The following is a 21,123-nucleotide window of genomic DNA, read 5'->3' on the forward strand; positions in this document are numbered from 1 at the left end:
AGCACACCCTTCAACCACTGACTGTGAAAGAGTGCATGCACCCATCAATGTTCTGCTGTCGGTCATTCACAGTTAGAGGATTCGATGACTTGACAACTCCCAATAGTTGTTGTCTTTTTTTCTTCTTTTTTTTTTTTACCTCTTTTCACATCCTCTGTTGTCTTCATGCTGACATCCCCTCTCACTCTCTCTCTCTCATTCTTTTCTAGAAATCATGTCTCTTAATCAGACGTCCTGCTTCACATTCACCTCAAATAGAGGTTATAACGCTGCACATACCTCAGCCGATGGTATGCCCTCCGGAGGGCGACACTGTAACAGCACTTCCTGCTCCAGAGATACTTCCTTTCCCAGAGGTTCCTGCTCGAAGGACTTCTTCAGGTCTGGGGAAAGAGACACATAGAGACAGGGAACTTAATGACTGCTTTAGGACCAGAGAGGAGCCAGAGAGTCGATGTCTGGATTACTGCATAATGATACTGGACAACATATTGATTTCATTTAAGTGATATGCTTATGATACAGTAGCGAACATGTTGCTTAAGAAGCCAGTGAAAAAGCTCACAGAGCAGCACACCGATCGAAGAAAAAATCCCCAAAGGAAAGCGGACTTGTGTGGGAGGCCATTTTACAGAAGCATCCTGTGATGGAGCAGTCAGGGAGCCCGTTTAGGAGATGCTGCCGTGTCTTCGTAAAGCGGGCTCATTACCTCTTTTTCCACGGCAACAATGACACAGTAATTATGGAGTTGGTGGTTGAAGTCAGCCATGCACACGTTGACTTCTCCCACTCTCCTGTCACTTTATAAATGTACACAACAAGAAAAAACACTTAGCCGTATATTCTTAGAGGCAACTAATGCTCACAGGGGTTTACACACACACACTCCCACACACACGCATACAGATACACAACGTCTGCATGTTAAGTTTTATACACACACACACACACATAAAGCTGACCATGCTATAAGTGCATTAGCTGCTTCACACATTAAACACAGGCTGCTTTGTTGCACGTGCACCCCCAATCACTACGCACAATATTTGAACCCTGCTGTCATTCCACATAGACATGCTGTAGTGTGGGGATCTCAAGCAGGCCAAAGACAATAAATGATTCACACTAATGGTCCACATGCTGCGATAAATGACAGCATTACAAAGCAGCGTGGAATGCGCTGCCATTTCTTCAGCAGAACGTTTCAGAAAGGGCTCAGCTGTTTTCATTTTGCAGGGGAGAAATGCTCACAGCAGCAGACTCTAAGACAATGAACCAGACATTTAAGTAAGACCGACAGAAAGACAAAAGAAAGGAGGATGGAGTGAAGGCGTTGAAGGACGTGAGTGAAAACACACAGACAAAACAATTCTTGTGGGTGGATGGACAGTTTTGTTTCACGGATCTTTATTCTGAATACATTTTTCTCTGCGACCACACTTGTCGTACACAAAAGAGTGAATTGTATTCATTGTGAGAGTTCAAAAGGGGGAACTTTAGCTTCTTATGTTGCATCTTATTGTCTTGTTCCTGCAACTCTTTCCTGACACTTCTTTATAAACTTCTCCTGGCGCTGTAATGCCATTCACTCATCACATTGTCTTTCACTTTTCTGTGGTCTATAGTCTGATGCCATGCAGCATGCTGAATGCATTCATCCCCATAGTGGCAGCTGGACTTCACACACGTTACAATAGTTAACCGTACAAAAAGGCTGTAAAACAAATGGTAACCTGAGAGGGTGGCAATGTTATGAGACTTAGCAGGTGACTTTATTGACGATGCTGATCCGATGGTTTTCTAAATGAGACCATATGGTGGGGACTCAAAGGTTTATGATCGCTACATGATCCGGATAAAAAGATCTGCAAAACGTCTTAACCATTAAAATGTGTAACCATATTGATTTGTGCACACATGCGCATGGATGTGAGTATTTGACATGCATGTATATTTATGGGAGAGAAACATGTGTAACTGGATGATGACGTTGCACATATAATGAATGTAGTGAATGTCAGAATATAAGGATGATTCATTACATTGGCTACATACTGTATCTGCAGAGACGTGGTGTGCGTATTTCAAAGTGATATCCATAGGTGTGTTGATACGGCAGCATCACCAGCAGTAAGTAAAAACTTTTACTTTGAAGAGTTTGAAAGTCACTTTGTTAGTTTGAAAGGGATGGCGGCAGCTGTGGAAGACAAATCCTCTCTCTCTCTCCTCTGTCCTTTAGTTTTTAAAACCATAAGGAACACCTCCATAGGAGGACACAGCGTGTGTGTGTGTGTGTGTGTGTGTGTGTGTGTGTGTGTGTGTGTGTGTGTGTGTGTGTGTGTTTGTGATTGTGTGTGTGTTATCCTTGTGTCCTTTTCCTCCCCTGGTTCCCAGGTGTACCCTTAATCACCTTATCCATCAGCTATGGTACCCCATTTGTGGACACACACAGACACAAACACACACTAGATAGAACATTTCTTTAATGCTGAACTGGTTGACTCAGAGTCCCTCTCTGGGTATTTCATCAGGACAGTCACCTCACAGTGGCTCACAGACATTGAGGCAGAGGGAAAGAGAAGATAAATGGGGGTAAAATGGGGGGGGGGGGGGGCAGCAGGTGGGGGGTTGAAAGATGAGAGGCAGAGCGAGAGAGGAGTAAGGTAAGAGAAGTTGGCAGCGCACAGCAGGACCACCTGACTCTTTTTTTAATACCAAAACCACCTGTTTGGTCTTTTCCTAAATACTTGTTCATGTCCACCACCTCTATATCAAACCATAGAAGCTCATGTCAGAGTGTCCACCTTGTATCATTTGGATTTATCTGTCTCATCTCTCTCAAAACCAACCAGCAATCCATAAAAACCTCCCGGCCATCAATCTCCTTCATCATGATCCCATTCCTACAAAGACAAGGGGAGAGATAAACTGTGCCTCAGTTTACAAAAGTATAAGGACTTTAAAGGTTCATATTGAGTTGTACTTAACTGTCTGAATGTTTAATCATGAATCACTCTCTCCCCCATTCACACAAACAGACTCAAATACCAGGGAAGCAAAAGGGACTGTGGTGAATTGATGAATTACCAAGCGCTGGTAGCGTGAAATGTACTCACATTGAGAGTTCACGTTTGTAGCTCCACTTTAACTCAAGCTGCAAAATTAGCTATTTCAATGTCAGGATTTACATTAAGTTGAGTATCATTTTGCTCAGAAAGCTCTGAGGAGAAATAACCGTTTTAAGGGAAAACAACTCACACTGTCACAGTGTGTTTTGGCTGTTAAATGAAGGGTGCAGACCAATGTTCCCTCTAATTTTTTTCAGCACTGAGCAAATTTTTTTTTTTCTGAGCGCACATTTCAGCAATGTGAGCAATTCGCAACCACGCGACCTGCCGACCACAAGCCTGCGTTAGCCATAGGGGATTCATAGAGATGACAGCAAATGCATCAATATGTATACAAGGTTGATATTTATTCAATATCCTTTATAATGGCTGGACTTTGGGAACATTTTAATGGTGGTGTTTTACCAGTCAGTCTTTGTTGAACTTCAATAAGGGGAGGTTATGACTGATAATGATATATATAAAAAATACAAGTATCAAAGGTGTTTAGTCATTTCTCAGCAGGTACAACATTTAAGTGGAACTTCATTGAAAGAAAAATGCTAATGCAGTGCTTAACAATAATTTTAGGCCTATTAAATTGGCATGGTGTCATTTAGCTAGCCTATATAGACAATTTAATAACTTCATATTCTTCATACTTAAATATGTCTGAAAGTTTCATCCTACCCGTGTCAGTTTGGACTATTTCATCGAGCCCCTCATGTTTGAACGTTAGGCAGACCTTTTTCTGGGGCGCCTGCTCTGCCTTTCTTTTCGCCATGGTAGCCTATAGCTGCTGGAGCAGGGCCCGACAAGAGGAGCCTAAACAGCGCCGGCCCTAGCTCATGCGGCGCTCTGGGCGAGCTTCACTCCTGGCGCCCGGAGGACAGCGGGGGTTGGGGGTGCTAACGGAGGCAGAGCGCTAGCAGAGGTACAGAGAGCGCATGTCGAGAAACGGGACGCTGATTGGCCAAGAAGATTCGACACGTCACATCAAAGATCTTATTATTGAGAAGACGGCTCACTCCTATCTCAGAAACACTGGCGCAAAACATATTTTTAACCCCTGAAAAAAAATCGTTTGTGCGGTCAGAAAAATGTGCGCAGTCTGAAAAATCTATTGCGCGGCCGCGCACGCACGCAGCTTAGAGGGAACACTGGTGCAGACGTGTGTCAGGCTCTACGACCAGAGCTTTGAAATGTGCATCAACAAGACGAGTGACTTGGTGACCGCTGATAACTGTGACCAAGAAGTTAATCATGTAAGTTTATACATGCAACATATCCAGAATTAGATGGCCTCCGTACTTCTAACTTGTGCAGGCACACAGCAGACATGTAATACATGCAAGCAATGTCTTTCTATGTGAGGCAATACAAAGAGATGTAGAAATATGAGGACAAGTGAGGCATACAAATTCACCCCAAAAAAAGTAGTTCATCTCTGAATATTTCAAATATTCTCACTACAGTTCAAATTAGACATGAATCTGTATGTGAGAACAAGGCGTCAGAGGTTATACTGTCGTCTGTTTTCCAGAGATTCACCCTGTACATTTCACACATTCTCAACTTCTCACCTGAGTGACAAGGTTTCACTTCACACATAAATCTCATCATCATCAGATGTCGTGTGGAGAGCTCTCTTTCTTGGTTAAGTTAAGTGAGGAGACAGAGCATTGCTGAGGCTGAATGATAACTTCATAATGCAGTCAATCCCTCTGGGGGATGACAGTCTGAACAGAGCATGATGGTTCATTATGGGAGTAATCACCCAAAGCTTTAGCCCTAAATCCAGCACATGGCTTCCCACACAACGTGCAGACACACACATGCACCGACTGATACTGAACGACAAAGCGAGCGCGACAGGGACGGTGAGATACTGTCACAGTGAGGACAATACACAACAAACATGCACGACACAGAACAATCACAAAAACACACACTCGCACACGTAAACGCACCGAGAGAACAAACAACAACACCGGAGAATGAGGAAGTGATTGAGGGGTAAGACACGCTTCTCTCATGCCAGCCAATTCCGGGAACAATTTCCTGGTCTTAATTAGTAAGGGAGATGCTGAATTGAGGAGCTGGTTGTGAGAGTTGATTTCCATAAAGATTGAGAATGAAATTAAAGGAGATTAACGAAAGCTGCTCAAGGGATGAACAGACAACACACACACACACACTCACACAAATAGTGCTACGCTAGCGGGCCATGACTGACAAACTTTTTATCATGTTTGGTAGAAATAGTGTGATGAGCGCATGCATGTTTTAGAGAATGAGGGAATGTGACATTGTGTCCACGCCACCAGGGGACCACGAATTCACCTCAATGCAAGGTGTGTGTTTCTGTGCATGTGTGCAAATGTGTGCCCAAGGGAAATGTGTGCACAGGGGAGGAAGGACAGCTGTGTCCCATCAATTCACTGACCCCACTTCACTTCCTAAAGCTACCCAGCTTCATAAATATAACAAAAGCAAAGATACATTCACTGCACAACTTAGAACCACAGCGGGGTTAAAAAATACAGAGGGCAACCGTGTCGAATATTCTTCAGAGTAGACCCCTCTTATATGCTGTGTACACAAGAAAGCAGCGTAAGCATCTATTCAGAAGATGACCTTTCATCTTACTCCTCTTTTTCCTCTCTCTCAGCCTCCTTGTCTCACTCCCTCTCCTCCTCCTTCCTTCCTTCTCCCTCGAAAACTTTTTCCACTGCTAAACTGAAACTGTTATTATGTTTGTGGTGAGTTTGTTGCCGCAGGCACCTCTACATAAGCACATTTCAGAGCAATTATCCAAAATGGGTGCCTCTGCCTGCATGCAACCGTGCCAAATCATAACGGTTTCCCCTGGTGGAGCTGCTCAAGCAATAAAGAGCAATGTGAGATTCTTGGGAAGAAAAAAAAGCAAGCAAAGTGCTCTCCTTAAGTCACAGGGAGGATCATTTGGACATCCAATTCCCAACAACATTGCATGCAATGGAAAGTAAGCAATAGAGCAAAGAAGGTTAGATTTAATAAACACTAGAATAAAATAATTGTAACTGAATACATTTGTATTACAGGTAAAGTGAAACAATGGAGGAGTTCATGCCATAGCTATAATAATGAGAGGAAAATGCAATGCTCAAAAGTAACTGAATACACTTTACTATGTGCTGCAAATCATGTTAAGCTTGATAACCATCAATGTTGTGTTCATCTAAAAGGTTTTGTAATATATTTATTGATATAAATATTTTAATGCAATTCATGGAAGTTTTTGTCCTGAATTCACAAGGCATTTAGTACTTTGTTTAGAGAAGTACTCATACGTACGTCTTCAAATAAAGAAAACAAATTTCAGTGTGGTCTCATCGGGAGTCATTTTCTCGTGACTTTCGAGAGTCTCTTTCCACTTTCCTCACAGAACTCTCCACCCTGTCATTTCAACACTTCCCAACCTGTGATCAGCCCGAGACATCAGACGACGTATTTCCATCCGCAGTCAAGTTCTGAACGAGTACACAACTCTATTTGCTGACATGGCACTGGCACTCTGAAGCACAACAAATGAAATGGAGGAAACTGTTCACTTGAGAACCTCAGTGAAAACAAATGATGTTTTCAAAACTGGAAATATTTCCATGAAAAAGTAAAGTAAATGCTGTGAGTGTAGAACGCTTTACTTGTCACTGCGGACTGTTCTTGTCTTTGACTATAAGTTGTGAGAGTCAATAAAGTGCCAACGTTACATTGACATGAAAAGGAATTTGTGCTCCAGCAAAAGCAGACATTTATGAATTGACTAAAATATATGTTTCATCTGAAATATATGTTTTACTTGTAGCCTTTATATAGTGTCTCAACTCTGGTTAAATTTGTCTTGTCAACTCTATTGTATTTAGTTCCTTTCTGCAAAAATCTTTCTTTTTTTTGTTCAAACCCTTGACCAAAACTTTCACATTGAACTGTTATGGAGTCCTCTGAACATCTCTATAGTTCACCAGGCTTGGACTTTGGAAAGTGACTTGAGTTTTGTGTGGTTGAATCAACCCTCTGGCTTACCGCTTTAACACTTAGGAGTTTGCTGTAGCAATCCTTGACATCTGGGAAAAAGCTCAGTGGTGAGACATCATAACCACACATCCACACACACACACACACACACACACACACACACACACACACACACACACACACACACACACACACACACACACACACACACACACACACACACACACACACACTAAGGGTTCCCACTATGAAAATGTTTATTCAGTGTTTGTGAGCATCATGAAATCTCTGTTAGAGCCAGAAACCAAGACTCTCTCAATGATGTCATCCCGAGAAAAACACATTTGATAAAATGTCGGGGTGAGTGAGAAGGGAGAAAGCCTGGATCTTTTGGCAAATCAGTTCTGATTTGCATATGAAAATATATAATAATATGAAACTGTGAAGCATGTCATTTCATGTCAAAAAAAACAAGGCCAAATGTCGTTGAGACTGCGGTTTTTGAGGAAATCTGGTGTTAAACCAGAGATTTTGGCTAACACACTGCAATTGTTTCCCGCCGCTGGGTTACAACTCTATGCCTTTGCTTACAAACATGCAGGTTTAATCCTAAATGAGTGTAGAAGACGGTGGTTTTAATCAATGCTTAAAATCTAACACAAGAAATCCCTGTTGAATCTTGTTTTCCTTGGTCTAATTCATCCATGATTGAATTGGAATCTACATTCATGCAGCTGAGACATTTGCATCATAAACAAAACAGGAGAAATTCACTAACAGACATTTTCCAGTTGACACAAGGAACGCCTGGGTTGCCGTCTCCCCGAGTGTCTGGACTCCTGATTGCTATGCACACATGTCTCAGTGGAAGGTGGCAGAACAAATTGCCATCATTTGAAATTTGTGTGTCGCTGGGTGTTTGTGTGTGTATGCATGTGTGTGTGTGTGTGTGTGTGTGTGTGTGTGTATGTGTGTGTGTGTGTGTGTGGGACCATGACATAGTGCTAATCCGTTGAAGGAGAAAGACTCGACCTGAGAGCTGCAGGCCAAAGAGCATGACTGACACTGCATGCCCATTTGTGTGTATGAACTGTAAGGTCTGTCTTGCTTACCCTTATGTACGTATCTGCAATGCTGTGCATAACTGAGTGTGTGTGTGTGTGTATGTGTGTTCGACTCACCTGCTTTATACACTTGAATTAGGCTGCCTGCGCTCACTCTTAACTCAGCTGAAGTGCCCTGCTCCAAAAGACTATCTAATCAGTCAGAGATTTAATATCTCTGATTGTGTGTTTGACAGGTTTACAGCCACAACACTGATTGCCATTATCCAGCTACAAACTGTGTATTCACATAATTCCATGAAGTGTTAGTTATGCAGTTATTAAACCAGCCTGAAGATGCTGGAGAATGAAAAGATAGAGCCAAAACAAAGGGTGCACAAGTTAGAGAACGAAACAATAAGCACATGATGAGCAAAGCGAGAAAAAAAGAGGACAATAAGACAATAGGAGAGGGGAAATAAGGAAATGAGTGGGAAGCGGAGATGGGAATATGGTAGAGAAATGCTGAATTGCTATAGCATGGTGCGGTAAAAAAAATAAAAAGACACTTTGCTCAGCAAGCTCTAGCTGCCAGGAAGCATTTTAATCACAACAGTAGATCCAAATAGGAGCCGAAAGCAGGGTAGGTCAGGAGGTTGGGTCGATTTGAAGTAAAAGGTTATCACAAGAGGGGGCTGAGCGTAATCAGATCTGGTTAAGGGAGAAATCACTGTTATAATACAAAGAGAGAAAGTGAAGGACGAAGGGGCAGACAAAGTCAGAAGGAAAACACACACCACAGAAAAAGAAAGGAACGAGAAAAAGAGAGAGCGTATAGTCAAAGACAGGCAGGAGTTCTATCATCGTTCTCCTCCCTGATGTCTTCCTAGAGGCATCCTCCAACACCAACCGTCCACCTATGCTCCCAAAAGGTTCTTACATGTGTGAAATGCTGTCTACCCTGCTAGAGGAATGTTGAGAGTTTTTTTTAATCATGCAATATAGGTTGCATGCTAGTTTGCTGATACAGTGTGGACCATCTTTTTTTATTCACTGTAGAAGATTCAAGATTTAGTGTAGACCACTGGAATTTTAAAACTGGGCAGCCCTTGAACAGTGAAAATGGAGTATAGAAGATGTAAATATGGAAAGTAATTGTAGCTCAATGTTATTGTAGTTAGTGGTAGCAGGTGCCTTAGAGAAGCATTCATTGTGTTAATAATGTATTAATACATTAGACTGAAGCGCACACACACACACACACACACACACACACACACACACACACACACACACACACACACACACACACACACACACACACACACACACCCAGCCATACATTCCTACATCAGCTATACCTTTTTGAAAAGGTAAGCCAGTGAACAATGTGGGCTTCACTTCTGAGTGTGTGTACATATCTGTGCTGCTGTTGTCAACATTCACGTGTTTCCCTCAGAGTAACTCAGAAGCCCGCATACGTACGCTTGCCTGCATCTGTCTCTCAGCGTGCATCAGCCCAGACGTAAGCCAAAAACAGCACATTACACAGCTTTCATTGCACCCGGAGGAGGGCCCATTCCATTCGCGAATGTTATTAGCGGAGATTAGAAGGATATTTCTGACTGTGTCATAACTCTCTGCTGACAGACAGAAGAACATCCTCACATACCAAAGCAATGCAGAGAGTAGTGAGGCTCTGTTCTGAATTACAATGGTCTTACAAGCTAAATTAACTGAGAAACACGTTGTTGAGGTACTGTCACACAACTGTCAATATGCATTGTATTTTGTGTATGCTTGAGTCTGCTCATTTTTCTATGAATGTACAACATTAACTATATCTAAATAATCTGGTATTAATTAATGATGTAGTGGTCTGCAGAATATATGCTTTGATCTTGTGTAGAAGCCTACCATATGTTATGCACTATGTCATTTGTGATGTGAAATTGTAATGTAAAAAATGTGAATTACTCTTTGTAATTATATATTTACTTTATTCATTTGTTCAGTGATTTTTTTCGTAAATTAATTAACAACATTTTTTTTTTCTTTTTTCGCTTCCTTCATAATACAAATAAGTCTACTAAATAAATATGTCTGTAAGTCAGAGCGTACATAAATGGATGAAGCATCCGAGCCCTGCAAAAGTAAAAATGTGAAACATTACAGCCAAATAAAATAGCCGGAATGAAAACCAAGAGTCAACATGATGGATTTCCTTCTGCAGCACAAATAAGACCAACCTGGGAAAACAATATTTCCAGGTTGTATGTCTGCTAGAATGATACCGTCTGTTAAAATACTAAACATGGGGAAGTGTGCAGTTTGTTGAGTGCTGAATAGACTATGTCAAAGGCCCCCAGTTGTCCTTTTGAGTGTTCAGTCAAGCAGAGCCCCACTGTCAGTGCAAGCCTGGGATGTGGGGTCGATTTTGTTATTGGTATTTCTTTTCTGCTTGACCCTTTTATAACCTGAGCACTCAAGATGAGTCCCAGTTGTCTTATATGGCTAAATTGACCAGCGCAATGACGCTTGGAAAACTACTGCTGTGGGGTTCAATTCTCAGGCCAGTGAAAGGAGCTTTGACGGGACAATCCATTCTGTTATATGAGGCTGAGATTGAATGAAAACTAACAAGTTTTCTTTGCTGATTTCTATCAAACATCTCAACTCCCTTGCCACACAGTTGCTGCAAAGCCGCCAAGTGACGATCACTCACAACAAAGTGCAACCTTTTCTTTGTCCCTAGACTGTTGTTTAGATCCAACAATCCAAAAATGATTTCCCGATGTGATTACTGTGTATGCAGTGTTACAGGAGTGATATTGAGTGTGCCTGGGTCTAGTCTGGCCAGTGTTCTGTTGGTGACCTTATAGTCAGACTCCCAGTTGTCAAATTAAATTCTTTACCAGACCATAACAGGAAGCAACTGATGGTGAAATTATAGAGCTAAGTCTCTGCTTAGAAAGAGTTCCCCACCATCTAGGATTCGGTGTCCAAACAACGTTATATTCCTAGAATTGTCATAGCACGTATTCATGGTCTTATTTTATCAGCAATAACAAATCCATAAAATCTGTAATTATCACTCTATTTATCTCTGTGCATGTACGATTGTCTGTTTGGGTGTCTATATCTTTTAATTTTAGGGAAGAAAAAAATGACTTTGCATTTATGCATGTCTTATACGTCATGTAAAAATGAACTACGCCGATAAAAACGTATTTGTGAGTATAAGAACAATGACCCACCCATACTCTCCATGCTCACATGTGTGTGAACAGCCCCTCTGCTCTTTAAACCTCACATGCATGCGCACACAGTACTGTACTCACATGCAATGCGGACGTGTGCCTTCCGGCTCTTGGTGGTTCCAGCGGAGCTCCAGGCCACGCACTGACACCAGTAATCTTCCGGACCAAACAGCTCCTCGACCTGCTGCCGTGTAATTTCTATACTGGCTTCTCTTACGACCAGACCTGCAGAAGAAAGCAAAAACACTGTTGAATCATTTGCAATATCAGTAGAAATGTTGAATAAACTTATGAGAAGACTGTCTGAAAAGTGAATTGAGTCACACGTTCCTGTTCGCACCAAGCCACTGATACTGAAGAGAAAGTAAGCGTCTATTTAAGCATATAATCTGGTGACGTGGCTTTTATGTTAGTTTAAGAAGCAAAAGCAAAAGCGGTGCACAGTAAATATCGGCTGAGGATATTCATACAACACCGGCTGCTTGTTTACAAAGCTAGATCATTCTACTGAGTAGAGTCACTGTGGATGTAATGTAAACTTTGCGAGATTGTTCCTTTGCACTTCCACCATTTAACCCACTTCACTCTCCGATTCCCTCTTTTCTCTGGTGTTTTGAAAGCAGATCCATGTGGAGAATAAGTGTGAGGTTTGAAAAGCTGCACTCAACTGATAGGACTGCAAGGGAGCACGGACTGCAGAGAAAAATAGGAGATGAAGAGCAAGGGATTAACTCAGGATAAAAATGGTGGAGACCTAGGAAAGGGTCAGGTAGAACACAGGTGTAGGGGGAAAAGAGAAATTGAGAAAATTGTGGAAATGCATGAAAGGAATAATACAAAAGGAGGACAAGGAGGGACTGATGAAAATAAAAAAAGAGAGGGTTAAGCTCACAAAATAGGAAGAAAGAGGAGAAGAAAATGAGAGAAGTGGTAGCCTGGGAGAAGTAATGGAGAATAACATGGCAGAGGCACAGTGAGAGGAAGAGAGAGGATGACGGAATAAGAGGAGGGAGAAGGCAATGAAATGTGAAACGGAAAGGAAAAGGGAAAAGAGATAAAAAATGAGGTAAAAGTATGTGGGGACTGGGGAGCAGACGGGCAAAATGCTATGAAAAAAAGATCTTGGCAGTTTATTTCAGGTTCAGCAATGTTACAAAGACTCAAGCAAGAATCTCTATGGGGCTTCACAAATCTGACTTGGGCCTATTACTTATGAAGACTCTCAGTAAGTTCCTGCCACCAGAGAAATTGAGAGAGCGTTAAAGTAAGCACGCCAGCCTAAAAGCTAAAGGGACAGAGGGGAAGGCAAAAAGCAAAATCCAGTGAGCAGGACTGTGGCGGACCAATGGCCATTAATGGCCAGCAGGAGAATAAAAGAGAAGCCCAAGAGAGCAAAGAGAAAGAAAGGCAACCAACGCCTTTGTGGTAGCTAGCTGGGAGATGGGGAGACAGGACTTTTGAGTGAGTAAAAAAAAAAAAAAAAATAAGAAGGCCAGGAGAGGATGGAAGAGGTGGAAAGTATAAAAAAGGGAATTGAAGATATGGCAATTCAAATAACATTGATGTCACAGAGGTCAAAGAGCAAAGTAAGGCAGATAGTTAAAAGCTTGCGAAAGGTATTGCTGGCACAACAAAAGATAATAGCCAGTCAGGGGGAGAAAGCTATGAGGGTAAAGAGCAAAGACAGTAGAACAAACTAGAGTGAATATCAGAGCACTGGAGCAAACTAGCAAACAGGGGAGATTGTTATGGCTCCGCAGCTTTAAACAAAATGGGCAAGGGACACAGTAAGAGAGGTAGAGGCTAAGAAAATGGCAGCTAAAGTGGCAATTATAACCAGCAAGCGACCCAGGACTAAAACTGAGACGAGTAGTAGGCAGTTGCAATGAGCCAAAGCCACAGTGTGTGGACACAAAGGATGGGGAAGAGGTGGACACCAGTGGGCATTCTACTGCCGAAGTAATGAGGGAAGTAAGGCAATTAAAGTGAATGCTTAAAGTGAGCCGGAGAGCGAGTTATGGCAAATGGACTCAAATAAATGAAAATGAAACATGCAGGATGGTACCCGGGACTAGGGGACACAGTAAGAGCCAAGGCGCAAGTTAGTGTTGAAGACAAATTAAATGGAAAACATTTAACATTTAAAGCATTTGCATCACTGAACATATGGCATCTTAAGATGAAGATGAAAAAGTATTAGCAGTAAGATACATTAAATGCTTTGCATTGTAATACAAAGAGACTTTAAAGCAGAAAAGCTAAGAACCTGTACAACATATAGAAGATATTACCAATCAAATTCAATTGTACACTTTTTCTCGTCATAAACAACTTCATAAATAAGAAATCAGAGAATGTACTGCAGCATAGAGAACAGTGGCTACACCTCAGGTATTCTATCTAAAAAACTGCAGCTGGCTTGCCTCTCAGAAGAGAGATGCTTTTTCCCAGCAGAGGACTGAAAAAAAGCTGTGCCAGATAACTTTTACAGTAGCCGTGTGTTGCACTTATAGCAAGCCTTCATGAATATAGTCTAAACTAAGACAAGTTTTGCACCTCGCTCTGGCACTCAAAGTTTATTTGATCTTTTAATATATTGAGCTCTTGGTGCTAACTCTGCACCCAATGCAATATTGAGCAATGTCGTTGATCATGTGAAGCTCATCTGTGGCACAATTTCAACTCCCCTTTATAAACTGCAAACAAGTGACATGTACAGTTCATCCCTAAAGTATTTAGTTGCTGCCTGTTTTTAATTGGTGAGGTGAGTCACTTTTTGAGAAGGTGAATGAAGCCTGTTTAGCATTATACTTTAAAGAAAGGAGAGAACTGCAACATACAAGAGTTATCGATGTCAGCCGGCGAACAAAGGGGTAAACTGAGACGTGTGTTGCAAGGTATTGCATGTATTGAAAAGGGAGGATATTAGTGAGAGGACACAAGAGAGCACACAGCGTTGCAGGGATATGAGAAAACAGACTGACAGAAGGAAAACAAAACCGGAACAGGACGTATATAGAGTGAAGTATAGAGAGACAAGTTTGTTTTACAGCGGGGGAAATCAATGACTGTAATGACGAAACGCAGTCAATGTCTCAGTGAGGCTGACGTCAAAAGGATACACCAATCGACACTGTTGGCTTGAGCTGTCAAGGGAGTCGACGTGCACTGAGGTAATCCTTTACCTGTCAGCTTCAGACACCTGACCAGTGATCAGTAACTATTGTCTAAACATCCTGTTTTAGGTCAGGAATTATAATAATAAGAGTCAATGACAGAGTCAGAACCAATGTTCAAACCAAAAGAAAAAAGGAAAATCAAAACTAATGCAGGACAACATTGACATTTTTGGTATAAAATATTACATATAGTGTTGGAAGTTATTGATGCAACACAAATGTATCTGCCCTTGTGGAGACACATTGGTTTTAAGTTCCACTGTGTTTTTATGAAGAAGTGGTATCAAATGGTTAAATATAACTGTTGGAGCCATATATTTGTTTGATTATAAATCATGTTATATAATTAATTTGTATGATTTAAAGACGTTCCTTTGCCATATGAATGGATCTTATATTCACATTTGAAATAATGCCTTTTTGCATGAATTATCTATATTAATCTGATGAGTATCAGCTGGTATAAGAGGAAGGGGCGGGACCGCATATCAGGGTTTTATTTTCTTATGTGGAACAGGACATCGGTACAGTCTTTGACCTCACGTTAAAACTCACCTTAATTTACACTAGAACTGAAGTTAGATTTATGATTTTGTTTGTTCGATTCAATAGAAAATAAATCGACAAGAAATGGAAACTGAATCAGTGTATCCAGAGTTATTATTTTGAACATTTGAACGTGTGAGTTAAGAAACGGAGTCCCGTAACGTGGCACAGAATAAAACAAGAACAACAAAGAACAGGCCACCACAACAACATTTACAGTGTCATCTGTGTGTTTTCATCTCAGCTGAGGATTAAAAGTATGACAAGTCAAACCAGAAAAATTGAGAAAAAGAAGTATGGAAAACTTTTCACAAATTCATACCGATCTCCATCCTCCATGATTCCCTTGTTTTCTTTCAGAGTCATGCCAATAAAAAAAAGTCAAACAAACAGACAAAAAAGTGGAACTCCTTAAAGAAGATAAAGATAGATGTCATGAGTTGTGCTGTTGAAACCAGTAAAGCCCCAGTTGTTCCCATTGTTTGCGAATGCAAACTCAGGAAGCTAGTGTTGCCAAGCAGAGAGCGACTGCATTACCTGAGGCTTAAAAAGTCCCAGATCCCTCTGTGTCTTATTTTGTTTAGATACAGTGCTTAGAGCATTCATATCATTCTCTTAAGAGAAGACAAGCGTGGAATGGTGGGTCTCTGTAGCATGACAGTGCTTCACATCAACAAAACCACTGCTGTCAGCTGAGGGAGGTGAGGGGAAGGAAGGAGATGAAAAATGGAGGACAAGTATCAAGACGAGTGGATACTGTCACAAACATTTCTATCAATCAAAAAACTGCACACATCCCCCGAATATTTCTCTTCGTCCTAAAGTGTCAATTCTTATAACAAAGTTTACTTGTCAGCTGGGGAGGAAAAGTACAAATGTGGCCGAACGTGCTTTGTCAGGTCTGGACTTTTTTATCTGACAAATGGGGACTAAGGGAGCAAACATGCACCAAAAAAAAAAAGATTTGAAACAGGTTGCAGAGTCGAGATTACAAATCATGTTCTACCTCCGTGGGTTTGCATAGCAGTTTGTTATACTGTACATGTTCACAAGAAAGTACCTTTTACTAAATGTGATGCAATGATTTCAGCAGTTCAGAGAACCTGCAGGTGTCCTTTTGTTACTGCAAATATAGACCAGAAGGTAACTCGCAAAAATGTACATTTAAAATAGAAAGGTTTGCATAATAACTTTGCAATCCTCAATATTTTGACATTTGAATACTGTAAGTTAATTGGTGTTTCATTGGACTCCATTGTCCTCACCACATTTAACCTTATTGACCTACCCAATATGAGTTGATGGCTAAAACTGCATAAATAAGACCCAGATTATTAAAGGAAACACATAATGTTCCTTTAAACGCACCACTCAGAGCAAGTTTGCGGAATTTTGTTTTTAAAGGCTAAACTGTATTTGTTAGAGCACAAATTACAATTATTTGTGACCAGAAGCTTAAATACAGGAGTCTTTCATGTTATCAAATCTGGAGAAATGTTGGAGGAGAAAAAAAATAATGTTAAGCAGCTTTTCCATGGAAGTGGTAAGAAAGGCAGAAAAGCATGTTTTGGATTTAATCCAGTGAAACAAAAAGCAATTACGTAATACACAATGTCAGCCAAATTAATGGGCTTGTTGAAATTAACTGGATTTGCCCTTAGTTAAAAACATACCTTTGTATTTTCATACATGGCAAATCATTGCAATGTCCACCATCTGATAACACATTTTCATAATATGATCTGGACAATGCAATAGGAAGAAATACTCTGGTGGCCATGTTATGAATCAAAAGCCAAAAGATGTGTTTCCTGCCATTTCGATATTTCCCATAGCTGTTAAACCCACACCGTTTGATAGTCTATACTCTGTTTACTCTATTTCCCTCTGTCTCACTATCTCCCACTGTGTTTTGACAGAAACACATAGATGAGGGAAACAGACAAAAACAGTAATGGCACAGTCAAAAGTCTAAAGGCTTGATTCCTTTAAATCAAATGAACCAGACATGGAACGAAAAAGCAAACATAAATATATATGAAAGAAAGCCAGTGAGTCAGGGAGAGACGTGAAAACAGAAACTGGGGGTTTGAGGCCAAATGGTTTAGAAAAGGAAAAAGATAAGGGATGGGGCGAAGCACTCAAAAGCTTTGTGGCGTTTAATGTGATCAGCGACAGGTCAAACAGACAGGCCTTCAGGGAAAACAGAGGGTACAGGAAAAAGTCAACCCTAGCTGTTATTAATTCATCAGTGGCACAGAGGGAGAGAGTCTGACAAAAGACAAAGGCAGGAGGTCAGAATAGATACATCGAGGGGACGGACGAAATAACACAAGCAGCCCTGCGACAAATACTCCAAAATGTTCCATTTCCGTTGAAACGGAGCCATTGAATTTACTTCAAGCGTTCTCTCCCGTATGTAAATGAGTAAGATACATCAGGATTCAAAAGTGTGGGTCTCCGTTCTTTGCAAACATCTGCTATGCTGTAGTGTTTGTGGGCAGCTCGCTGCATGGCGACCAGCTCCAGGGATGTTGTTCAGTAAGTGACCCGGTGCTGTGGCCCACCACCTGTGGAGGAGCTGCAAATGAAAACACAATTTCCCTACAGGGATCGTTTCAGGCTTTGCAGCTCCTCCACAGACCTTGGTGACTCGGGAGCCTCGCAAAAAAGCCACAACTTTAAAATTCAGCAAACGTGTTGAATGACAAATATAGTTCACTCCGAAAACAAACATGTAGAAATTACATGGATGTGAATCATAAGCCTTCATCGTCACCAGGGGCCACACAGGTGTCACACAGATATTTTAGACTGTTTTGTTGAGTCAGTTCATTTCCCCTTCAGATTAGTCTAATGCAAGTCAGAGTTTCACAAAAACCAAGACCCTTCCAGAATTCAGGATAAAGAACTATATTTCCATGGTAACAATCAGCGGCACCTGCTGTTCCATGCTGCACCACATGGCGCCAAAAGATGAAAAGATGGCTAATAATTTGTTTGTAAGAAGGGGAAGAGTTTTCACAGATTGCAGGGGGGACAGTGAGTCATGTTCATTTGTCTGAGGATGATTGACTGAAGCGTAAGCAGGAGCACCGAGCCTTTCATTAAGGAACCACAGCTCTGCTACAGGTCTGCAGGACTGTATGTTGTGTTTTGCATTATTGCTAAACCTGAACACTCCATGTAAAATATCTTTAACAAAAAAGTTGTTAAAGATTTTCAGCTGAAATAAACAGTTAAACGGAGGTGAGCTGTTTGATACGGATGCTTGGGCTGCCATCTTTTTTTTAGCTTGCAAAAATGTCTTAATTTATAAAGAATGCATGGCTAATCAGTCCTACTTCAGCATGTCTTGACCTCGACAGCTTTATGCAACACATGTAGACATCTATCTGCAGCAGATCGAAGCTAAAGTCACAATCTATCATTGTGACACCGGCCCAAGATACACACTGCGCAACACAATATGGATCAAAAAGTAACAGAAATATGATGAACATTTAGTCATGCATGTCACAGCCAGTGCTCAAGATCCCAGGACATGGTGTGTTACATTACCTGAGAGCCCACTATAAATTATGACATTATTACTCCAGGAAAAGAGAAGAAAAGATGGAGACAGGGGGGCAGACGCCAAATTGAAAGAGTAAAATGACAACAAGATAAGAGGCATTGTGGGAAAAGGGAGTATGCAAGGGTTGACTGAGTTCTCCGCCAACGGAGGGGAGGGAAATCATCCAGGACATTGACAGAGCAGACTCACCGGTCTGTGACCAATTGAAGACACTCAACGCAGACAGTAGCGTGTGTAGACATGAATGTGTGTGTATGCTCGCTTAATGGCTCCCACAGTGACATTGATTGATCATCACAGTCTCTCCTGATCCATGTTTGAGTACCTCTGCCGTGTGTGCGCGCATTGATACTGTCCATGTGAGTGTCAGTGAGCGTACACATTCGTGTCATCCAGTGGCTCTGAAGGAGCAGTGATCCAGGACATGAGAAAAGGTCCTCTTAAAATAAACACTAAAACGTCACACAAACAAACAAAACTGCATTTTTAGACACACACACACACACACACACACACACACACACACACACACACACACACACACACACACACACACACACACACACACACACACACACACACGATTTCCCACACAAAATAAAACATACTCTTTCACAGACATGCCATTGGCCAATAAACCCAGTTGTATGGCGACAAAACGGACACAGACAGAGAGCTCTCTTGCGGATCAGGAGTCACTGAAACAGAAGCTAATTGACCTCCTTTATAAATCTTGATGGTTGTTAATAATTGAAATTGAACAATCTCAGTATAAGAGAGGGAGGGATGAATACAAAGAGATAGGGGAAGGGAGCGAGGGAGGATGAAAAAGGTGAGAGCTTCAGAGTGGGAGTGATGCCAGAAAGAGGGAGAGCGCAGAGAAGAGAAACATTGGGAGGAAGAGAAAGGAGGAGAGCTGAAGGAAAAGACGAGAGGAAATCAATACGAGTGAGATGGCAGCAAAGGAGGGAAAGAGGTCACAAATCACCCAAGCCAATACCGTGTGTGCCAATAATGTATGTGTGTGTGTGTGTGTGTGTGTGTGTGTGTGTGTGTGTGTGTGTGTGTGTGTGTGTGCGCGCATGTGTGAAGTCACAGGTCAGTGCGAGCAGACTAATAACCATTCACACGTTGGCTAATGGAGACAAAGTAAGTAACCTAGTAGACAACACGTCATTAGCACTCTTCAAGGCTAATGGAGATCTACTGCGGTCGTACGCACGTTGCTTAAACAAACACTGTAAATGCCCTTCACAATAAGATATGCAATCTGGACAATTTATTCTGCTTTTCACCTTAAATCACATTAATTCAGAAGATATGGTAAACACGTTGAAGCAACTGTCATTGCTAATAATGCTACTGTATTAAAGTGCCTCTCCAGAGGCGGGCAGGCAGGTTGCTTTTTGTTGTTTTGTTTTAAGTACTTTATTAAATGTTCCTTCCCTTCTTCGGCTGAGGTGAAGGGAAGAGCCCGTTGGCCTCTGGGACCCCAGCGGCAGGTCGAGTTAGACATGTGTGTCAAGGGTACTGTGACAGGCAATGGAGCTGTTTAGGGAATCGAGCCTTTTGGAAGCTGACCTCGGAAACCCGCTAAGGCCATCCCGCTGCCCCCTCGCCCGCCCTTGCCTGTGACCTTCACCTGGCTCACCAGTCCTCCAGATGAGGCTCAGTAAGTTAGTAAGTAATTTATTGAGCTGAAACACACTGCACATCCCATCCATTATACAGAAAACAAGATGTTCAAACCATCATTTATTAGAAATTCAAAACACATTTGAAAGTGAATAATAAAATGTATAATTAGTCTGCAATTTGTGTTTCTATTTATTCAAACACTTCAAATTACAAGCACAATGTGTTCTTCATGTCACAGATTCAAAAGCAACGACCTCATCCTACACAGACGTTGTAGCTCTTTATACTGTATAAACTGTCCTGGCTCACAATTACAAACAATACATACAAATGTATTGCATGGGTTGTATAGAAATTATAGTGCATTATTTTTTAAGCTTCATAGAAAGCATTAGTTTTGTGTCACATGATACATAAAACAACATTTTAGATATTTGTTCTTTTGTTTTTGCCCCTTCCACAGTGCTACTTTCATTCAACCTTCTTTAATTAATCCGTGCTTCCCTCTTCTCTTCTCTTTTACATCATGTGACGAGACAAAAAATGTATTTCCATCCATCGATTTGAAAAACCTTATTAATGTATTTTGGTGCAAGGCCTCACACACATACACGTCAGGCTTGTTTGATCTAAGTTCTAACTTTTGTATGTACATTTTTACTTTCCTTTTCTTTTACCTTCATCCACAGGTTCAAACAGACAATGTTCCAAGCTGAATTTCCTTTTGTTGTTTAAAAAAAAAAAAAGATGAGATGA

At 41.3% G+C, this 21,123-nt stretch overlaps 1 protein-coding gene across 1 annotated transcript in view; it reads right to left on the bottom strand.

Moving 5' to 3' along the window:
* LOC306740211 (netrin receptor UNC5C-like) overlaps nucleotides 1-21,123 on the bottom strand; it is a gene marked incomplete at both ends in the record, with an annotated part of 178,941 nt that overhangs the window by 58,811 nt on the left and 99,007 nt on the right. The window contains 2 exons of the mRNA XM_079222313.1: nucleotides 280-383; nucleotides 11,509-11,652. Coding sequence (XP_079078439.1) covers nucleotides 280-383; nucleotides 11,509-11,652 — 248 coding nt within the window. The remainder of the gene's footprint in view (nucleotides 1-279; nucleotides 384-11,508; nucleotides 11,653-21,123) is intronic.

The sequence above is a fragment of the Taurulus bubalis genome, assembly GCF_910589615.1.
Source record: "Taurulus bubalis genome assembly, chromosome: 8".
Classification (NCBI taxonomy): Eukaryota; Metazoa; Chordata; class Actinopteri; order Perciformes; family Cottidae; genus Taurulus; species Taurulus bubalis.